Source organism: Hyla sarda, chromosome 5 (genome assembly GCF_029499605.1).
Source record: "Hyla sarda isolate aHylSar1 chromosome 5, aHylSar1.hap1, whole genome shotgun sequence".
NCBI lineage: Eukaryota > Metazoa > Chordata > Amphibia > Anura > Hylidae > Hyla > Hyla sarda.
This window is the reverse complement of record NC_079193.1, coordinates 312,036-329,167: the sequence shown is the minus strand read 5'-3', so window position 1 is coordinate 329,167 and position 17,132 is coordinate 312,036. Positions and strand designations below refer to the sequence as shown.

The 17,132-nt window shown below is 49.0% G+C and overlaps 1 protein-coding gene across 1 annotated transcript in view; it reads right to left on the bottom strand.

The window, feature by feature from the left end:
* OBSCN (obscurin, cytoskeletal calmodulin and titin-interacting RhoGEF) overlaps nucleotides 1-17,132 on the bottom strand; it is a 577,179-nt gene that overhangs the window by 325,902 nt on the left and 234,145 nt on the right. Inside the window, 5 exon segments of the mRNA XM_056518694.1 lie at nucleotides 1,338-2,693; nucleotides 2,814-3,083; nucleotides 6,480-6,752; nucleotides 7,561-7,833; nucleotides 16,281-16,547. Of these exon segments, the coding sequence (XP_056374669.1) occupies nucleotides 1,338-2,693; nucleotides 2,814-3,083; nucleotides 6,480-6,752; nucleotides 7,561-7,833; nucleotides 16,281-16,547 (2,439 nt within the window).

The following is a 17,132-nucleotide window of genomic DNA, read 5'->3' as shown; positions in this document are numbered from 1 at the left end:
ATATAATAGGAATATAACATTACTGTGATCCCAGCCCCGCCTCCTGTATGACATCACTGATATAATAGGAATATAACATTACTGTGATCCCAGCCCCGCCTCCTGTATGACATCACTGATATAACATAATAGTAATATAATGACATGTGATCACAGCCCCGCCCCCTGTATGACATCACTGATATAATATAATAGTAATATAATGACATGTGATCCCAGCCCCGCCCCCTGTATGACATCACTGATATAATATAATAGTAATATAATGACATGTGATCACCGCCCCGCCCCCTGTATGACATCACTGATATAATATAATAGTAATATAATGACATGTGATCCCAGCCCCGTAACCTGTATGACATCACTGATATAATAGGAATATAACATTACTGTGATCCCAGCCTCGCCCTCTGTATGACATCACTGATATAATAGGAATATAACATTACTATGATCCCAGCCCCGCCCCCTGTATGACATCACTGATATAATAGGAATATAACATTACTATGATCCCAGCCCCGCCCCCTGTATGACATCACTGATATAATAGGAATATAACATTACTGTGATCCCAGCCCCGCCCCCTGTATGACATCACTGATATAATAGGAATATAACATTACTATGATCCCAGCCCCGTAACCTGTATGACATCACTGATATAATAGGAATATAACATTACTGTGATCCCAGCCCCGCCTCCTGTATGACATCACTGATATAATAGGAATATAACATTACTGTGATCCCAGCCTCGCCCTCTGTATGACATCACTGATATAATAGGAATATAACATTACTATGATCCCAGCCCCGCCTCCTGTATGACATCACTGATATAATAGGAATATAACATTACTGTGATCCCAGCCCCGCCTCCTGTATGACATCACTGATATAATAGGAATATAACATTACTGTGATCCCAGCCCCGCCTCCTGTATGACATCACTGATATAATAGGAATATAACATTACTATGATCCCAGCCCCGCCTCCTGTATGACATCACTGATATAATAGGAATATAACATTACTGTGATCCCAGCCCCGCCTCCTGTATGACATCACTGATATAATAGGAATATAACATTACTGTGATCCCAGCCCCGCCTCCTGTATGACATCACTGATATAATAGGAATATAACATTACTATGATCCCAGCCCCGCCTCCTGTATGACATCACTGATATAATAGGAATATAACATTACTGTGATCCCAGCCCCGCCTCCTGTATGACATCACTGATATAATAGGAACATATTACTATGATCCCAGCCCCGCCCCTCATTGATGACATCACTGATATAGTTACAGTGTACATATTACCTGTGTCTGATGTCAGTAAGGTCATCTGTTTCTTGGCCTCCAGCTTTTGTTGCTCCGTGGGCCCCGTTTCTACTTTCATTATCCGTAACTCGATCTTCTTTGGCCCCTGCTCCAGGATATCGATCTTTACAGGGATCCCCATCGCTGAGAACATTTCTCGGAACCTATGGGCGGCGACTGCGGCTTCTGACGTGACTTCAAACTTAATGTAAATGTACCTGTCGTCCTCCCGGTAGGTCTGGTGGTCCACTATGGGTGGGTCCCCCTCATCAGCACTGACAAAAAGCTCTTCTTCAGACATCTCCAGGGAGGACTTGGCAGACTTGAAGATTTTATGGAGCCTCCTGCCAGCCTTCCGGAAGGCATCATCCAAGTCACTTCCAGAACTTTCTGTTTCGCTGTCTATGGAGGTTCTTGATGGAATGTGGATGGGTTTTTGTGGAGTCTCTGGTTCTCTACCCTCTACCACCAGATTGGCACTGTGGGACACCACACCAAATTTGTTGGAGGCCTCGCATGTGTATTTGCCGGTGTCCTGGAGCTCCACTGCCGTGATTATGAGGGAGCAGGTGCCATCGGGGTAATTGTCGATGTGGTAATGACGACCATCAGACAGCTCCTTACCGTCCTTCATCCATCGAGCTGTCACGTCGCTCTTACTGTCTGCCACACACTCCAGGTGGACTGTTCCTCCGGACTCCACGGAGAGGTCTTTGAAGGTCTCAGTAAACACGGGACACTCCTGTTGCTTTATCACCTTTCTTGCCTTATAACCTTTAAATGCCGCCTGAATCTTGACGGCTGCCTTGTCCAAAGCCGGGTCATCATCATCAAATATTTCCGCCAAGTTGGGTTCTTCCACAGGTGCCGTTTTCTTCACCTCCTTCACCTCGGTGATGTTTGAGATTTCAAAGTGCCTGAAGAACTTGCTTGCAGAGACCGTCTGGACCTTACTTCCACAGGTGATGGTGGAGTGACCCGCCTTTTTAAGGTAGGAGACCAGAGATGGTGTCCCTGCCCGGGACTCGTCATCAGAACTTGTTAGAGAGAAATCAGCCTCGCTGGTCTTTGCCACGTCTTCAGAAGTGTATCCTGAGAAATCTGCCTGACGCTCGGCCTCTTTTTTACGTTTGAGTTTTAAATCTTCTTCTGGGACTTCGGAGATGGAATCTAAGGTGGGCTCTTTGCTCATTCTCCTCTTTTTGGTCATTGCTTCCCATAAGAGATGGAGATCTCCTTCTTGAGCGGCTTCTGGGGGTAGGTTGGGCTGTGCACTGTCTTCTGACTCATGATCCATCTTTTCATGAGCCAAACCGAGGATGTCCTGTATCGTCACCAGCTCTGTGATTGTTTGTACTGGGAAAGAAAAGGAGAAGACATCAGGTGAGGACTACAGGACGGTCATATATCGTACAGGTGAGACATCCCCTCTCACCCACAAGTCCCAGAAATAGGAGAAAATATATATAGACTTACCTCCCAAAGATACAGTGGCCGATGTCTGAGCACCCGACGAGGTGACACATGAGTAGGTGGCTTGGTCCTCAGCGGAGATGTCATGGATGAGCAGGATCTGTCTCTTCCCCTCAGACATGGTCTGGTATTTGGTTCCTGGATGCAGCGGTTCATCGTTCTTCATCCAGGTGACATCAGGACTTTCCTTGGACAGTTCACATTCCAGGCGCAGCGTCTCCCCCGGGACCGCAGATTTATGTTGTAGCGGCTGCTGAACCGTCACCTGATGTTCTACAAGATGAGAAGGAAATTATTGTGTTATGATGAGACACAATTGTCCGCCTCGTATTATCTATAAAGTGCAGAGATGACATCAGAGGATAGATGACATAGTCTCTAACGGTGACCCCAGTCACTCTGACCCTCTAACCCCATATCTGTGAACCCTAAAACCTCTGACCCCAACCCTTCTCTTTGACCCCTCATCCCTGACCCTTACATATTATCTTGTACCCCTAACCCTCATCTCTGAACCCAGACCCTTATCGCTGGCCCTTACCCTTCACCTCTGACCCTCATCTTTGACCCTTACTTTTCATCTCTAACTCCTAACCTTCATCTCTGAACCCAGACCACTCATCTCTGACCACAGACCATCATTTCTGACCTTTACCCTTTACCTCTGACCCTCATCTCTGACCTCTCACCCCTTAGCCTCATCTCTGACCCCTAATTCTCATCTCAGACCCTCCGGTCATTAACCACAGGCCTTTATCATAACATTTAAAGGGCCGCTGTAAATAAATCTTCAGGAAAGTCCTATAACTTTCTAATAGATTTGACATTTCTCCCATGTGAAGCCGTGCTCTGGATCAGCTGGACAGGATCAGGGCAGATTTTTACAGCGTCTGAATCTTTCTATCAGCCCGATCCTTGTACAGGGTTATCTACAGATTGGAGCCGGCCCAGCGATCAGCAGATCAGTGGCGGTTCAGGATCCTCTGGTGACCAGCAGTGATCAGTGGTGATTGGCCATACATTTCCCTACATTCGGTGTACAGTAGTGGTCACCATTCACATGATCCGGCAGAGCGGGGGGCTGTTCTTTTTTGCCGGTGGTCTGCGGTGGTCCTCGCCTGGTGACCCTCATCATATTCCCAGTATCATCTCAGGGGTCACAAACTTCATGTATTAAAGATGTCCAACACCCACAGATTTTCAGAAGCCACATCCTTAACTCAAGCTTCACGGCCTGAAGCCATGCAACGACCCCGAACCTAATGTATAACCAGGAGCAGCCAGGAGAGCTCTGCTAAACACATGCTGCACCCCCTTCAGGAAGAGCCCCAAAACAAAGCAGCAAAGAAGCAGCAGAGAACCCACCACCAACATCTCCATGAAGAGAGGGGTCACTCCAGTAACATCCAAAGCTGCATTCACAGTTCTGCTCTCAGACTGTGAGGCCATCACACTGCCCCTGAGGTGCAGAAGTTCACACCACCCCTGCTGCTTCAGTGCCTGCAGAGAGCATGCTCCAACACAGCCTTATATTTTATTGTAGTCTATGTTGGTATCTGTACCTGTAGAGAATGCTCTGGCTGGATCACACATCGTAATGCTGCCCCTGCTGGTTCAATGTCTGATTGCTATGATCTTAAATCTTACAGCTGGGTCTGCTGGTTCAGTGTCTGTAGTGACCATGCTCTGACAGGGCCCCATATCTCTATGCTGTCTCTGCTGGTCCAGTGTCTGTAGTAAGCATGCTCTGACATGGTCTCGTATCTCACTGTTGTCTCTGCTGGTTCAGTGTCTGTAGTAAGCATGCTCTGACATGGTCTCGTATCTCACTGTTGTCTCGACTGGTTCAGTATCTGTAGTGAGCATGCTCTGACAGGGCCCCATATCTCTATGCTGTCTCTGCTGGTTCAGTGTCTGTAGTGAGCATGCTCTGACATGGTCTCGTATCTCACTGTTGTCTCTGCTGGTTCAGTGTCTGTAGTGAGCATGCCCTGATAGAGCCCCATATCTCACTGCTGTCTCTGCTGGTTCAGTGTCTGTAGTCAGCATGCTCTGACATGGTCTCGTATCTCACTGCTCTCTCTGCTGGTTCAGTGTCTGTAGTCAGCATGCTCTGACATGGTCTCGTATCTCACTGTTCTCTCTGCTGGTTCAGTGTCTGTAGTGAGCATGCTCTGACATGGTCTCGTATCTCACTGCTCTCTCTGCTGGTTCAGTGTCTGTAGTGAGCATGCTCTGACAGCCCCCATATCTCACTGTTGTCTCTGCTGGTTCAGTGTCTGTAGTGACCATGCTATGACATGGTCTCGTATCTCACTGTTGTCTCTGCTGGTTCAATGTCTGTAGTGAGCATGCTCTGACAGGACCTCATATCTCACTGCTGTCTCTGCTAGTTCAATGTCTGTAGTGAGCATGCTCTGACATGGTCTTGTATCTCACTGTTGTCTCTGCTGGTTCAGTGTCTGTAGTGAGCATGCTCTGACATGGTCTTGTATCTCACTGTTGTCTCTGCTGGTTCAGTGTCTGTAGTGACCATGCTCTGACAGGGCCTCATATCTCACTGCTGTCTCTGCTAGTTCAATGTCTGTAGTGAGCATGCTCTGACATGGTCTCGTATCTCACTGTTCTCTCTGCTGGTTCTGTGTCTGTAGTGAGCATGCTCTGACAGGGCCTCATATCTCACTGTTGTCTCTGCTGGTTCAGTGTCTGTAGTGAGCATGCTCTGACAGGGTCTCGTATCTCACTGCTGTCCCCTGCTGGTTCAGTGACTGTAAAGAACATGCTCTAAGCAGGACCTCATATCTCACTGTTGTCTCTGCTGGTTCAGTGTCTGTAGTGAGCATGCTCTGACAGGACCTCATATCTCACTGTTCTCTCTGCTGGTTCAGTGTCTGTAGTGAGCATGCTCTGACAGGACCTCATATCTCACTGTTGTCTCTGCTGGTTCAGTGTCTGTAGTGAGCATGCTCTGACAGGGTCTCGTATCTCACTGCTTCCCCTGCTGGTTCAGTGACTGTAAAGAACATGCTCTAAGCAGGACCTCATTGCTTCAACCACTTGTAGAAGCCATGCAGGCAGCCGGTGTGCGGCTTAGGTTGTGTCGCCACGAGTCCTCACCTAACTGCACTGTCTGCGGCAAATGAACCGGTTCCCCTATGCCCAGTTTGTTAATGGAGGAGATTCGGAACTGGTAAGGCTCTCCTGGCTTCAAGTTTTGGACATTAAATTCCATGCTCTGTATAATTTCCATGTTACACCGCTGCCAATCACCACCCGGAGACTTCATCTCAACATTGTATCCAATAATCGGAGACCCTCCATCACTCAGGGGCATGAACCAAGACAAGGTCAAAGAACTGCTCGTCTTACTTACAATCTCAGGGTCTTCTGGGGGGTCAGGAAGGGCTAAAGGTACAACAAAGTCACTAAATCAACAAAACGTCATTAGCAGAAGAACACAACCAACCCACTGGATGGGGACTTCTAGAATTGGATCAAAAAGGGGCCTCCGAGTGCTAAATCCGCCCATTACACCCCACCATTCTTGGACAGGAAAGCATGGTGCCTAATCACTGCCCCATCTCCATTGTAGGAGGATAAGATGAGCCTGAACATGGGCCGCTATGGTTAGTAGGTCCTTAGGCTGACTTCTCTGCTGGAAAGACTTACCAAGAATGACCAGATTGGCAGAAACGACAACATCTCTGGAAGCAAAGGCCACCTCCCCGGTGTGATGTGTCTGTGCATCTCTTAGAAGCAGCTTGTACTGGTTCCCATCCACGTACATGTGCCAGTTCTCATCGGGCTCGATGGGCACTCCATTAAAATACCAGGAAACCTCATTAACCGGCACTGCCTCGCTGAGCACACAGGTAAACATTGCCTTGTCCCCTGCAACCACCTCCGTGTCAACGGGCGGGTTCACAACATCTAGACGCCAGCCTGAGGTCAAACACACAGTGGTGTCAGGGGCAGCACCACACATCACATCTAAGGGACGGCCTTAGGTCCGGTCTGAGGGGGGTGCCCACAGGTCAGGTCTGAGGGGCTGTGTCCACAGGTCAGGTCAAAGGGGCAGTGTCCACATATTAGGTCTGATGGGCTGTATCCACAGATTAGGTCTAAGGGGCAGTGTCCACAGGTCAGGTCTGAGGGGAGGCGTCCACAGGTGAGGTCTGAGGGGAGGCGTCCACAGGTCAGGTCTGAGGTGGGCAATCAATGGTCAGGACTGAGGGTTAGTGTCCACAGGTCAGGTTTAAGGGACTGTGTCCACAAGTCAGGACTGAGGGTTGGTGTTCACAGGTCAGGTCTTAGGGGCTGTGTTTACAGGTCAGGTGTGAGGGGTGGCATCCACAGGTAAGGTGTGAGGGGCAATGTCCACAGGTCAGGTCTGAGGTGGGCGTTCAATGGTCAGGACTAAGGGGGGTGTCCACAGGTCAGGTCAAAGGGGCTGTGTCAGCAGGTCAGGACAGAGGGGTGGGGTCCACAGGTCAAGTTTGAGGGGTGGCATCCACAGGTAAGGTAAGGTAAATGTCCACATGTCAGGTCAGATGGGTGGCGTCCACACATCAGGTTTATGGGGCAGCTTCCACACATCAGGTCTGAGGGGTGACCCTCTTCATCCCCCATTGTTCCAACCCTCAACATTCTTCATTATCAAACACCCACTCTTATCCCTTGTGCCCCACACCAACCCTCATCATCCCCTAGTGTCCCACACCAAAGCCCATCATCCTGTTTCATCCTTTACCTCGCACATTTAGAAAAGCAGAAGAAACGGCATCCCCGGCCATGAAGGTCACCCGGCAGCTGTCCCCTGCCGTCAGGTTCTTCAGCAGCAGCAGGTGTCGGCGGCCATTTTCAAAGTAAACCATCTCCACCGTGTCCGAGGTCTTGGCCGGCTCATCATCCACCAGCCAGTTGTAGTTGTAGCACTCGGGCTTAGAGAGGTAGCACTCGAATAGCGCCTCTCCACCCTCCACTGCCTCCACATTCTCCAGACCCTGTAATATCTTATTCTTCTCTAGAGGGAAACAGAAGCAGAATGATTATAACCCCGGAGAGTAATACACTGTACATTATAAGGAAGACTGGGGGCAAGCCCTAGCACTACAATAATGGTGTATTTATTCCCAGCACCCCCACAGAACATACAGGGACCCCCAAACAGTCTTATAATCAGAGAAATGACCTATACCCCCCCCCCACCAGGGTGTCAATTATACTACCTGGGGGGAGGGTGTCTTTACATGTGGCACCAAGGCCCGGGTATGATTAGTACTTCTATATCCCCACACCACAGATTATAATGACATCATAGTGGGGGTCGCCTGTCCGTATAATCTACAGGCATGGCATCACTACCCAGTAGGTACAGTGGGACAAAAAAGGATTGTCAACCATAATTGTGCAAGTTCTCCCACTTAAAAAGAGAGAGGCCTGTGTAAAGGAAAGAATGAAGGAAAGAATGAATGGGGCCATGTATCGTGAGATTTTGAGTGAAAACCTCCTTCCATCAGCAAGGGCATTGAAGATGAAACATGGCTGGGTCTTTCAGCATGACAATGATCCCAAACACATCGCCCGGGCAATGAAGGAGTGGCTTCATAAGAAGCATTTCAAGGTCCTAGAGTGGCCTAGCCAGTCTCCAGATCTCAACCCCATAGAAAACCTTTGGAGGGAGTTGAAAGTCTGTGTTGCCCAGCGACAGCATCAAAACATCACTGCTCTAGAGGAGATCTGCATGGAGGAATGGGCCAAAATACCAGCAACAGTGTGTGAGAACCTTGTGAAGACAGAAATCATGTGACCTCTGTCATTACCAACAGTGTGTGAGAACCTTGTGAAGACAGAAAACATGTGACCTCTGTCATTACCAACAGTGTGTGAGAACCTTGTGAAGACAGAAAACATGTGACCTCTGTCATTGCCAACAAAGGGGATATAACAAAGTATTGAGATGAACTTTTCTAATTGACCAAATACTTATTTTCCTCCATAATTTGAAAAAAAAAAATCTTTAAAAATAAGAGAATGTGATTTTATGGATTTTTCTCATTCTGTCTCATAGTTGAGGTTATAACCTATGATGATAATTACAGCCTCATCTTTATAAGGGGGAGAACTTGTACAATTGGGGGCTGACTAAATACTTTTTTGCCCCACTGTATAACCAATGATATCACCAATCACAAAAAAATATATATATATAATAAATAATATATATATTTTGACATATTAATTAAATTTGCTCAAGAGAGGGAAAAAAAAAAGGAAAAGACAAAAGAAATCTCTAATTATAGGTGCAGAACATAAACTACCGGGACATGAATATAAGGGACACACAGACTTCTACTGTCCTGATGACATCACAGCTTGTGTCTAACACAATGATTCAAATATACACTACATTACTGATCCTGTACTGATCCTGAGTTATATCCTGTATTATACTCCAGAGCTGTACTCACTATTCTGCTGGTGAGATCACTGTGTACATACATTACATTACTTATCCTGTACTGATCCTGAGTTATATCCTGTATTATATTCCAGAGCTGTACTCACTATTCTGCTGGTGAGGTCACTGTGTACATACATTACATTACTTATCTTGTACTGATCCTGAGTTATATCCTGCATTATACTCCAGAGCTGTACTCACTATTCTGCTGGTGAGGTCACTGTGTATATACATTACATTACTTATCCTGTACTGATCCTGAGTTATATCCTGTATTATACTCCAGAGCTGCACTCACTATTCTGCTGGTGAGGTCACTGTGTACATACATTACTTATCCTGAACTGATCCTAGAGTTATATCCTGTATTATACTCCAGAGCTGTACTCACTATTCTGCTGGTGAGGTCACTGTGTACATACATTACATTACTTATCCTGTACTGATCCTGAGTTATATCCTGTATTATACTCCAGAGCTGTACTCACTATTCTGCTGGTGAGATCACTGTGTACATACATTACATTACTTATCCTGTACTGATCCTGAGTTATATCCTGTATAATACTCCAGAGCTGTACTCACTATTCTGCTGGTGAGGTCACTGTGTACATACATTACATTACTTATCCTGTACTGATCCTGAGTTATATCCTGTATTATACTCCAGAGCTGTACTCACTATTCTGCTGGTGAGGTCACTGTGTACATACATTACTGTTACGCCGAGCGCTCCGGGTCCCCGCTCCTCCCCGGAGCGCTCGCTTCACTCCCCCCGCTGCAGCGCTCCGGTCACGTCCTCTGACCCGGGGCGCTGCGATTCCGCTGCCAGCCGGGATGCGATTCGCGATGCGGGTAGCGCCCGCTCGCGATGCGCACCCCGGCTCCCCTACCTGACTCGCTCTCCGTCTGTTCTGTCCCGGCGCGCGCGGCCCCGCTCCCTAGGGCGCGCGCGCGCCGGGTCTCTGCGATTTAAAGGGCCACTGCGCCGCTGATTGGCGCAGTGGTTCCAATCAGTGTGTTCACCTGTGCACTTCCCTATATCACCTCACTTCCCCTGCACTCCCTTGCCGGATCTTGTTGCCATTGTGCCAGTGAAAGCGTTCCTTGTGTGTTCCTAGCCTGTGTTCCAGACCTTCTGCCGTTGCCCCTGACTACGATCCTTGCTGCCTGCCCCGACCTTCTGCTACGTCCGACCTTGCTTCTGCCTACTCCCTTGTACCGCGCCTATCTTCAGCAGCCAGAGAGGTGAGCCGTTGCTAGTGGATACGACCTGGTCACTACCGCCGCAGCAAGACCATCCCGCTTTGCGGCGGGCTCTGGTGAAAACCAGTAGTGGCTTAGAACCGGTCCACTAGCACGGTCCACGCCAATCCCTCTCTGGCACAGAGGATCCACTACCTGCCAGCCGGCATCGTGACAGTAGATCCGGCCATGGATCCCGCTGAAGTTCCTCTGCCAGTTGTCGCTGACCTCACCACGGTGGTCGCCCAGCAGTCACAACAGATAGCGCAACAAGGCCAACAGCTGTCTCAACTGACCGTTATGCTACAACAGTTACTACCACAGCTTCAGCAGTCATCTCCTCCGCCAGCTCCTGCACCTCCTCCGCAGCGAGTGGCCGCTCCTGGGATACGCTTATCCTTGCCGGATAAATTTGATGGGGACTCTAAGTTTTGCCGTGGCTTTCTTTCCCAATGTTCCCTGCATCTGGAGATGATGTCGGACCTGTTTCCCACTGAAAGGTCTAAGGTGGCTTTCGTAGTCAGCCTTCTGTCCGGAAAAGCCCTGTCATGGGCCACACCGCTCTGGGACCGCAATGACCCCGTCACTGCCTCTGTACACTCCTTCTTCTCGGAAATCCGAAGTGTCTTTGAGGAACCTGCCCGAGCCTCTTCTGCTGAGACTGCCCTGTTGAACCTGGTCCAGGGTAATTCTTCCGTTGGCGAGTATGCCGTACAATTCCGTACTCTTGCTTCAGAATTGTCCTGGAATAATGAGGCCCTCTGCGCGACCTTCAAAAAAGGCCTATCCAGCAACATTAAAGATGTTCTGGCCGCACGAGAAATTCCTGCTAATCTACATGAACTTATTCACCTAGCCACTCGCATTGACATGCGTTTTTCCGAAAGGCGTCAGGAACTCCGCCAAGATATGGACTCTGTTCGCACGAGGCGTTTCTTCTCCTCGGCTCCTCTCTCCTCTGGTCCCCTGCAATCTGTTCCTGTGCCTCCCGCCGTGGAGGCTATGCAGGTCGACCGGTCTCGCCTGACACCTCAAGAGAGGACACGACGCCGTATGGAGAACCTCTGCCTGTACTGTGCTAGTACCGAACACTTCCTGAGGGATTGTCCTATCCGTCCTCCCCGCCTGGAAAGACGTACGCTGACTCCGCACAAAGGTGAGACAGTCCTTGATGTCTACTCTGCTTCTCCACGTCTTACTGTGCCTGTGCGGATGTCTGCCTCTGCCTTCTCCTTCTCTACAGTGGCCTTCTTGGACTCTGGATCTGCAGGAAATTTTATTTTGGCCTCTCTCGTCAACAGGTTCAACATCCCCGTGACCAGTCTCGCCAGACCCCTCTACATCAATTGTGTAAATAATGAAAGATTGGACTGTACCATACGTTTCCGCACGGAGCCCCTTCTTATGAGCATCGGATCTCATCATGAGAGGATTGAACTTTTGGTCCTCCCCAATTGCACCTCGGAAATTCTCCTTGGACTTCCCTGGCTTCAACTTCATTCCCCAACCCTGGATTGGTCCACTGGGGAGATCAAGAGTTGGGGGTCCTCTTGTTCCAAGAACTGTCTAAAACCGGTTCCCAGTAACCCTTGCCGTAACTCTGTGGTTCCTCCAGTAACCGGTCTCCCTAAGGCCTATATGGACTTCGCGGATGTTTTCTGCAAAAAACAAGCTGAGACTCTACCTCCTCACAGGCCTTATGATTGCCCTATCGACCTCCTCCCGGGCACTACTCCACCCCGGGGCAGAATTTATCCTCTCTCTGCCCCAGAGACTCTTGCCATGTCCGAATACGTCCAGGAGAATCTTAAAAAGGGCTTTATCCGTAAATCCTCCTCTCCTGCCGGAGCCGGATTTTTCTTTGTGTCCAAAAAAGATGGCTCCCTACGTCCTTGCATTGACTACCGCGGTCTTAATAAAATCACGGTTAAGAACCGCTACCCCTTACCCCTCATCTCTGAACTCTTTGATCGCCTCCAAGGTGCCCACATCTTTACTAAATTGGACTTAAGAGGCGCCTATAACCTCATCCGCATCAGAGAGGGGGACGAGTGGAAAACGGCATTTAACACCAGAGATGGACACTTTGAGTATCTGGTCATGCCCTTTGGCCTGTGCAACGCCCCTGCCGTCTTCCAAGACTTTGTCAATGAAATTTTTCGTGATCTGTTATACTCTTGTGTTGTTGTATATCTGGACGATATCCTAATTTTTTCTGCCAATCTAGAAGAACACCGCCAGCATGTCCGTATGGTTCTTCAGAGACTTCGTGACAACCAACTCTATGCCAAAATTGAGAAATGTCTGTTTGAATGCCAATCTCTTCCTTTTCTAGGATATTTGGTCTCTGGCCAGGGACTACAGATGGATCCAGACAAACTTTCTGCCGTCTTAGATTGGCCACGCCCCTCCGGACTCCGTGCTATCCAACGCTTTTTGGGGTTCGCCAATTATTACAGGCAATTTATTCCACATTTTTCTACCATTGTGGCTCCTATCGTGGCTTTAACCAAAAAAAATGCTGATCCCAAGTCCTGGCCTCCTCAAGCAGAAGACGCCTTTAAACGACTCAAGTCTGCCTTTTCTTCGGCTCCCGTCCTCTCCAGACCTGACCCTTCCAAACCCTTCCTATTGGAGGTTGATGCCTCCTCAGTGGGAGCTGGAGCTGTTCTTCTACAAAAAAATTCTTCCGGGCATGCTGTCACTTGTGGTTTTTTCTCTAGGACCTTCTCTCCAGCGGAGAGGAACTACTCCATCGGGGATCGAGAGCTTCTAGCCATTAAATTAGCACTTGAGGAATGAAGGCATCTGTTGGAGGGATCAAGTTCTCCTGTTATTATCTACACCGACCACAAGAACCTCTCCTACCTCCAGTCTGCCCAACGGCTGAATCCTCGCCAGGCCCGGTGGTCTCTGTTCTTTGCCCGATTTAATTTTGAGATTCACTTTCGTCCTGCCGATAAGAACATTAGGGCCGATGCTCTCTCTCGTTCCTCGGATGCCTCAGAAGTTGAACTCTCTCCGCAACACATCATTCCACCTGACTGCCTGATCTCCACTTCTCCTGCCTCCATCAGGCAGACTCCTCCAGGAAAGACCTTTGTTTCTCCTCGCCAACGCCTCGGAATCCTCAAATGGGGTCACTCCTCCCATCTCGCAGGTCATGCGGGTATCAAGAAATCTGTGCAACTCATCTCCCGCTTCTATTGGTGGCCGACTCTGGAGACGGATGTTGTGGACTTTGTGCGAGCCTGCACTATCTGTGCCCGGGATAAGACTCCTCGCCAGAAGCCCGCTGGGTTTCTTCATCCTCTGCCTGTCCCCGAACAGCCTTGGTCTCTGATTGGTATGGATTTTATTACTGATTTACCCCCTTCCCGTGGCAACACTGTTATTTGGGTGGTCGTTGATCGATTCTCCAAAATGGCACATTTCATCCCTCTTCCTGGTCTTCCTTCTGCGCCTCAGTTGGCTAAACAATTTTTTGTACACATTTTTCGTCTTCACGGGTTGCCTACGCAGATTGTCTCGGATAGAGGCGTCCAATTCGTGTCTAAATTCTGGAGGGCTCTCTGTAAACAACTCAAGATTAAATTAAATTTTTCTTCTGCATATCATCCCCAGTCCAATGGACAAGTAGAAAGAATTAACCAGATCTTGGGTGATTATTTGCGACATTTTGTTTCCTCCCGCCAGGATGACTGGGCAGATCTCCTCCCATGGGCCGAATTCTCGTATAACTTCAGGGTCTCTGAGTCTTCCTCCAAATCCCCATTTTTCGTGGTGTACGGCCGTCACCCTCTTCCCCCCCTCCCTACTCCCTTGCCCTCTGGTCTGCCCGCTGTGGATGAAATTTCTCGTGACCTTTCCATCATATGGAGAGAGACCCAAAATTCTCTCTTACAGGCTTCATCACGCATGAAGAAGTTCGCGGATAAGAAAAGAAGAGCCCCTCCCGTTTTTTCCCCTGGAGACAAGGTATGGCTCTCCGCTAAATATGTCCGCTTCCGTGTCCCTAGCTACAAGTTGGGACCACGCTATCTTGGTCCTTTCAAAATTTTGTGTCAAATTAATCCTGTCTCTTATAAACTTCTTCTTCCTCCTTCTCTTCGTATCCCTAATGCCTTTCACGTCTCTCTTCTCAAACCACTCATCCTCAACCGTTTTTCTCCCAAATCTGTTCCTCCCACTCCTGTTTCCGGCTCCTCGGACATCTTCTCGGTCAAAGAAATCTTAGCTGCCAAAAAGGTCAGAGGGAAAAATTTTTTTTTAGTGGACTGGGAGGGTTGTGGTCCTGAAGAGAGATCCTGGGAACCTGAGGACAACATCCTAGACAAAAGTCTGCTCCTCAGGTTCTCAGGCTCTAAGAAGAGGGGGAGACCCAAGGGGGGGGGTACTGTTACGCCGAGCGCTCCGGGTCCCCGCTCCTCCCCGGAGCGCTCGCTTCACTCCCCCCGCTGCAGCGCTCCGGTCACGTCCTCTGACCCGGGGCGCTGCGATTCCGCTGCCAGCCGGGATGCGATTCGCGATGCGGGTAGCGCCCGCTCGCGATGCGCACCCCGGCTCCCCTACCTGACTCGCTCTCCGTCTGTTCTGTCCCGGCGCGCGCGGCCCCGCTCCCTAGGGCGCGCGCGCGCCGGGTCTCTGCGATTTAAAGGGCCACTGCGCCGCTGATTGGCGCAGTGGTTCCAATCAGTGTGTTCACCTGTGCACTTCCCTATATCACCTCACTTCCCCTGCACTCCCTTGCCGGATCTTGTTGCCATTGTGCCAGTGAAAGCGTTCCTTGTGTGTTCCTAGCCTGTGTTCCAGACCTTCTGCCGTTGCCCCTGACTACGATCCTTGCTGCCTGCCCCGACCTTCTGCTACGTCCGACCTTGCTTCTGCCTACTCCCTTGTACCGCGCCTATCTTCAGCAGCCAGAGAGGTGAGCCGTTGCTAGTGGATACGACCTGGTCACTACCGCCGCAGCAAGACCATCCCGCTTTGCGGCGGGCTCTGGTGAAAACCAGTAGTGGCTTAGAACCGGTCCACTAGCACGGTCCACGCCAATCCCTCTCTGGCACAGAGGATCCACTACCTGCCAGCCGGCATCGTGACAATTACATTACTTATCCTGTACTGATCCTGAGTTATATCCTGTATTATACTCCAGAGCTGTACTCACTATTCTGCTGGTGAGGTCACTGTGTACATACATTACATTACTTATCCTGTACTGATCCTGAGTTATACCCTGTATTATACCCCAGAGCTGTACTCACTATTCTGCTGGTGAGATCACTGTGTACATACATTACATTACTTATCCTGTACTGATCCTGAGTTATACCCTGTATTATACCCCAGAGCTGTACTCACTATTTTGCTGGTTAGGTCACTGTGTACATTACTTATCCTGTACTGATCCTGAGTTATATCCTGTATTATACTCCAGAGCTGTACTCACTATTCTGCTGGTGAGGTCACTGTGTACATACATACATTACATTACTTATCCTGTACTGATCCTGAGTTATACCCTGTATTATACCCCAGAGCTGTACTCACTATTCTGCTGGTGAGGTCACTGTGTACATACATTACTTATCCTGTACTGATCCTGTACAGTTGCCTAATAATAAGTTATCACCACTATGTGTCACGTATTTCCAAGGATGTATCTCATGGTTAAGAGTCTTGGAGATAAGAGCTGAGGTTGATGAAGATTTGGATGCACTGATACTGGCGTTTAGTCTTCCGTAAGTGTTGGAAGACCTCACCTTCAACATCAAGCATGGCGACAACCCTAGTGCCTCCCGCTTCACACACATAGACTCCACTGTCCTCAGGAACCACAGACTTAATGGTCAACTTGGCCACATTCCAGTCTTGCTCGACAATGACCCTCTTCCCGTCGGCAAATACGTCTACATCGTTTTTCTTCCACGCAGCCTGCACTGGCCTAGAGTACTGGCAGATGAACTCTGCTGTGTCATCTTCATCAATGATGAGGTCGTTCATTGGACTGACCACCTCAATGGTTGGATCTGTCAACCAACATGTCAGAGGGGACATGCATTAAAGGGTCTTGATGAAATGAAATCACTGTTTTTCAAAGCCACGGCAAGAGAATGGTAAGCGATCAGCAAAGCTTTGGTTAGTGTTTGCAGCTGGTGGCAACTTTAAGTATGGTGAGAAGCTGTGTCAGTGAGGTAGTCGCGGAGTGTACCGGATGGAAGGACCAAAGCGTTAGCCAAAAAGAGGACAAAACCATTCACCTTCAATGTCCTGGCGGTATGAGCCCTCCTGCAACTTTAACTAAACACATTATAAACTCTATCTTGACTCCTTCACATATCCAAACTAAGCTACTCTGACAATGATGGACAACCTCAGAGCAGAGACATCATCTTCTTGCACTAGGCAACTCTGACAATGATGGAAAACCACAGAGCAGGGACCTCAGTCATCTTCTTGCACTAGGCAACTCTTACAATGATGGAAAACCACAGAGCAGGGACCTTAGTCATCTTCTTGCACTAAGCTACTCTGACAATGATGGACAACCACGGAGCAGGGACCTCAGTCATCTTCTTGCACTAAGCTACTCTGACAATGATGGACAACCACGG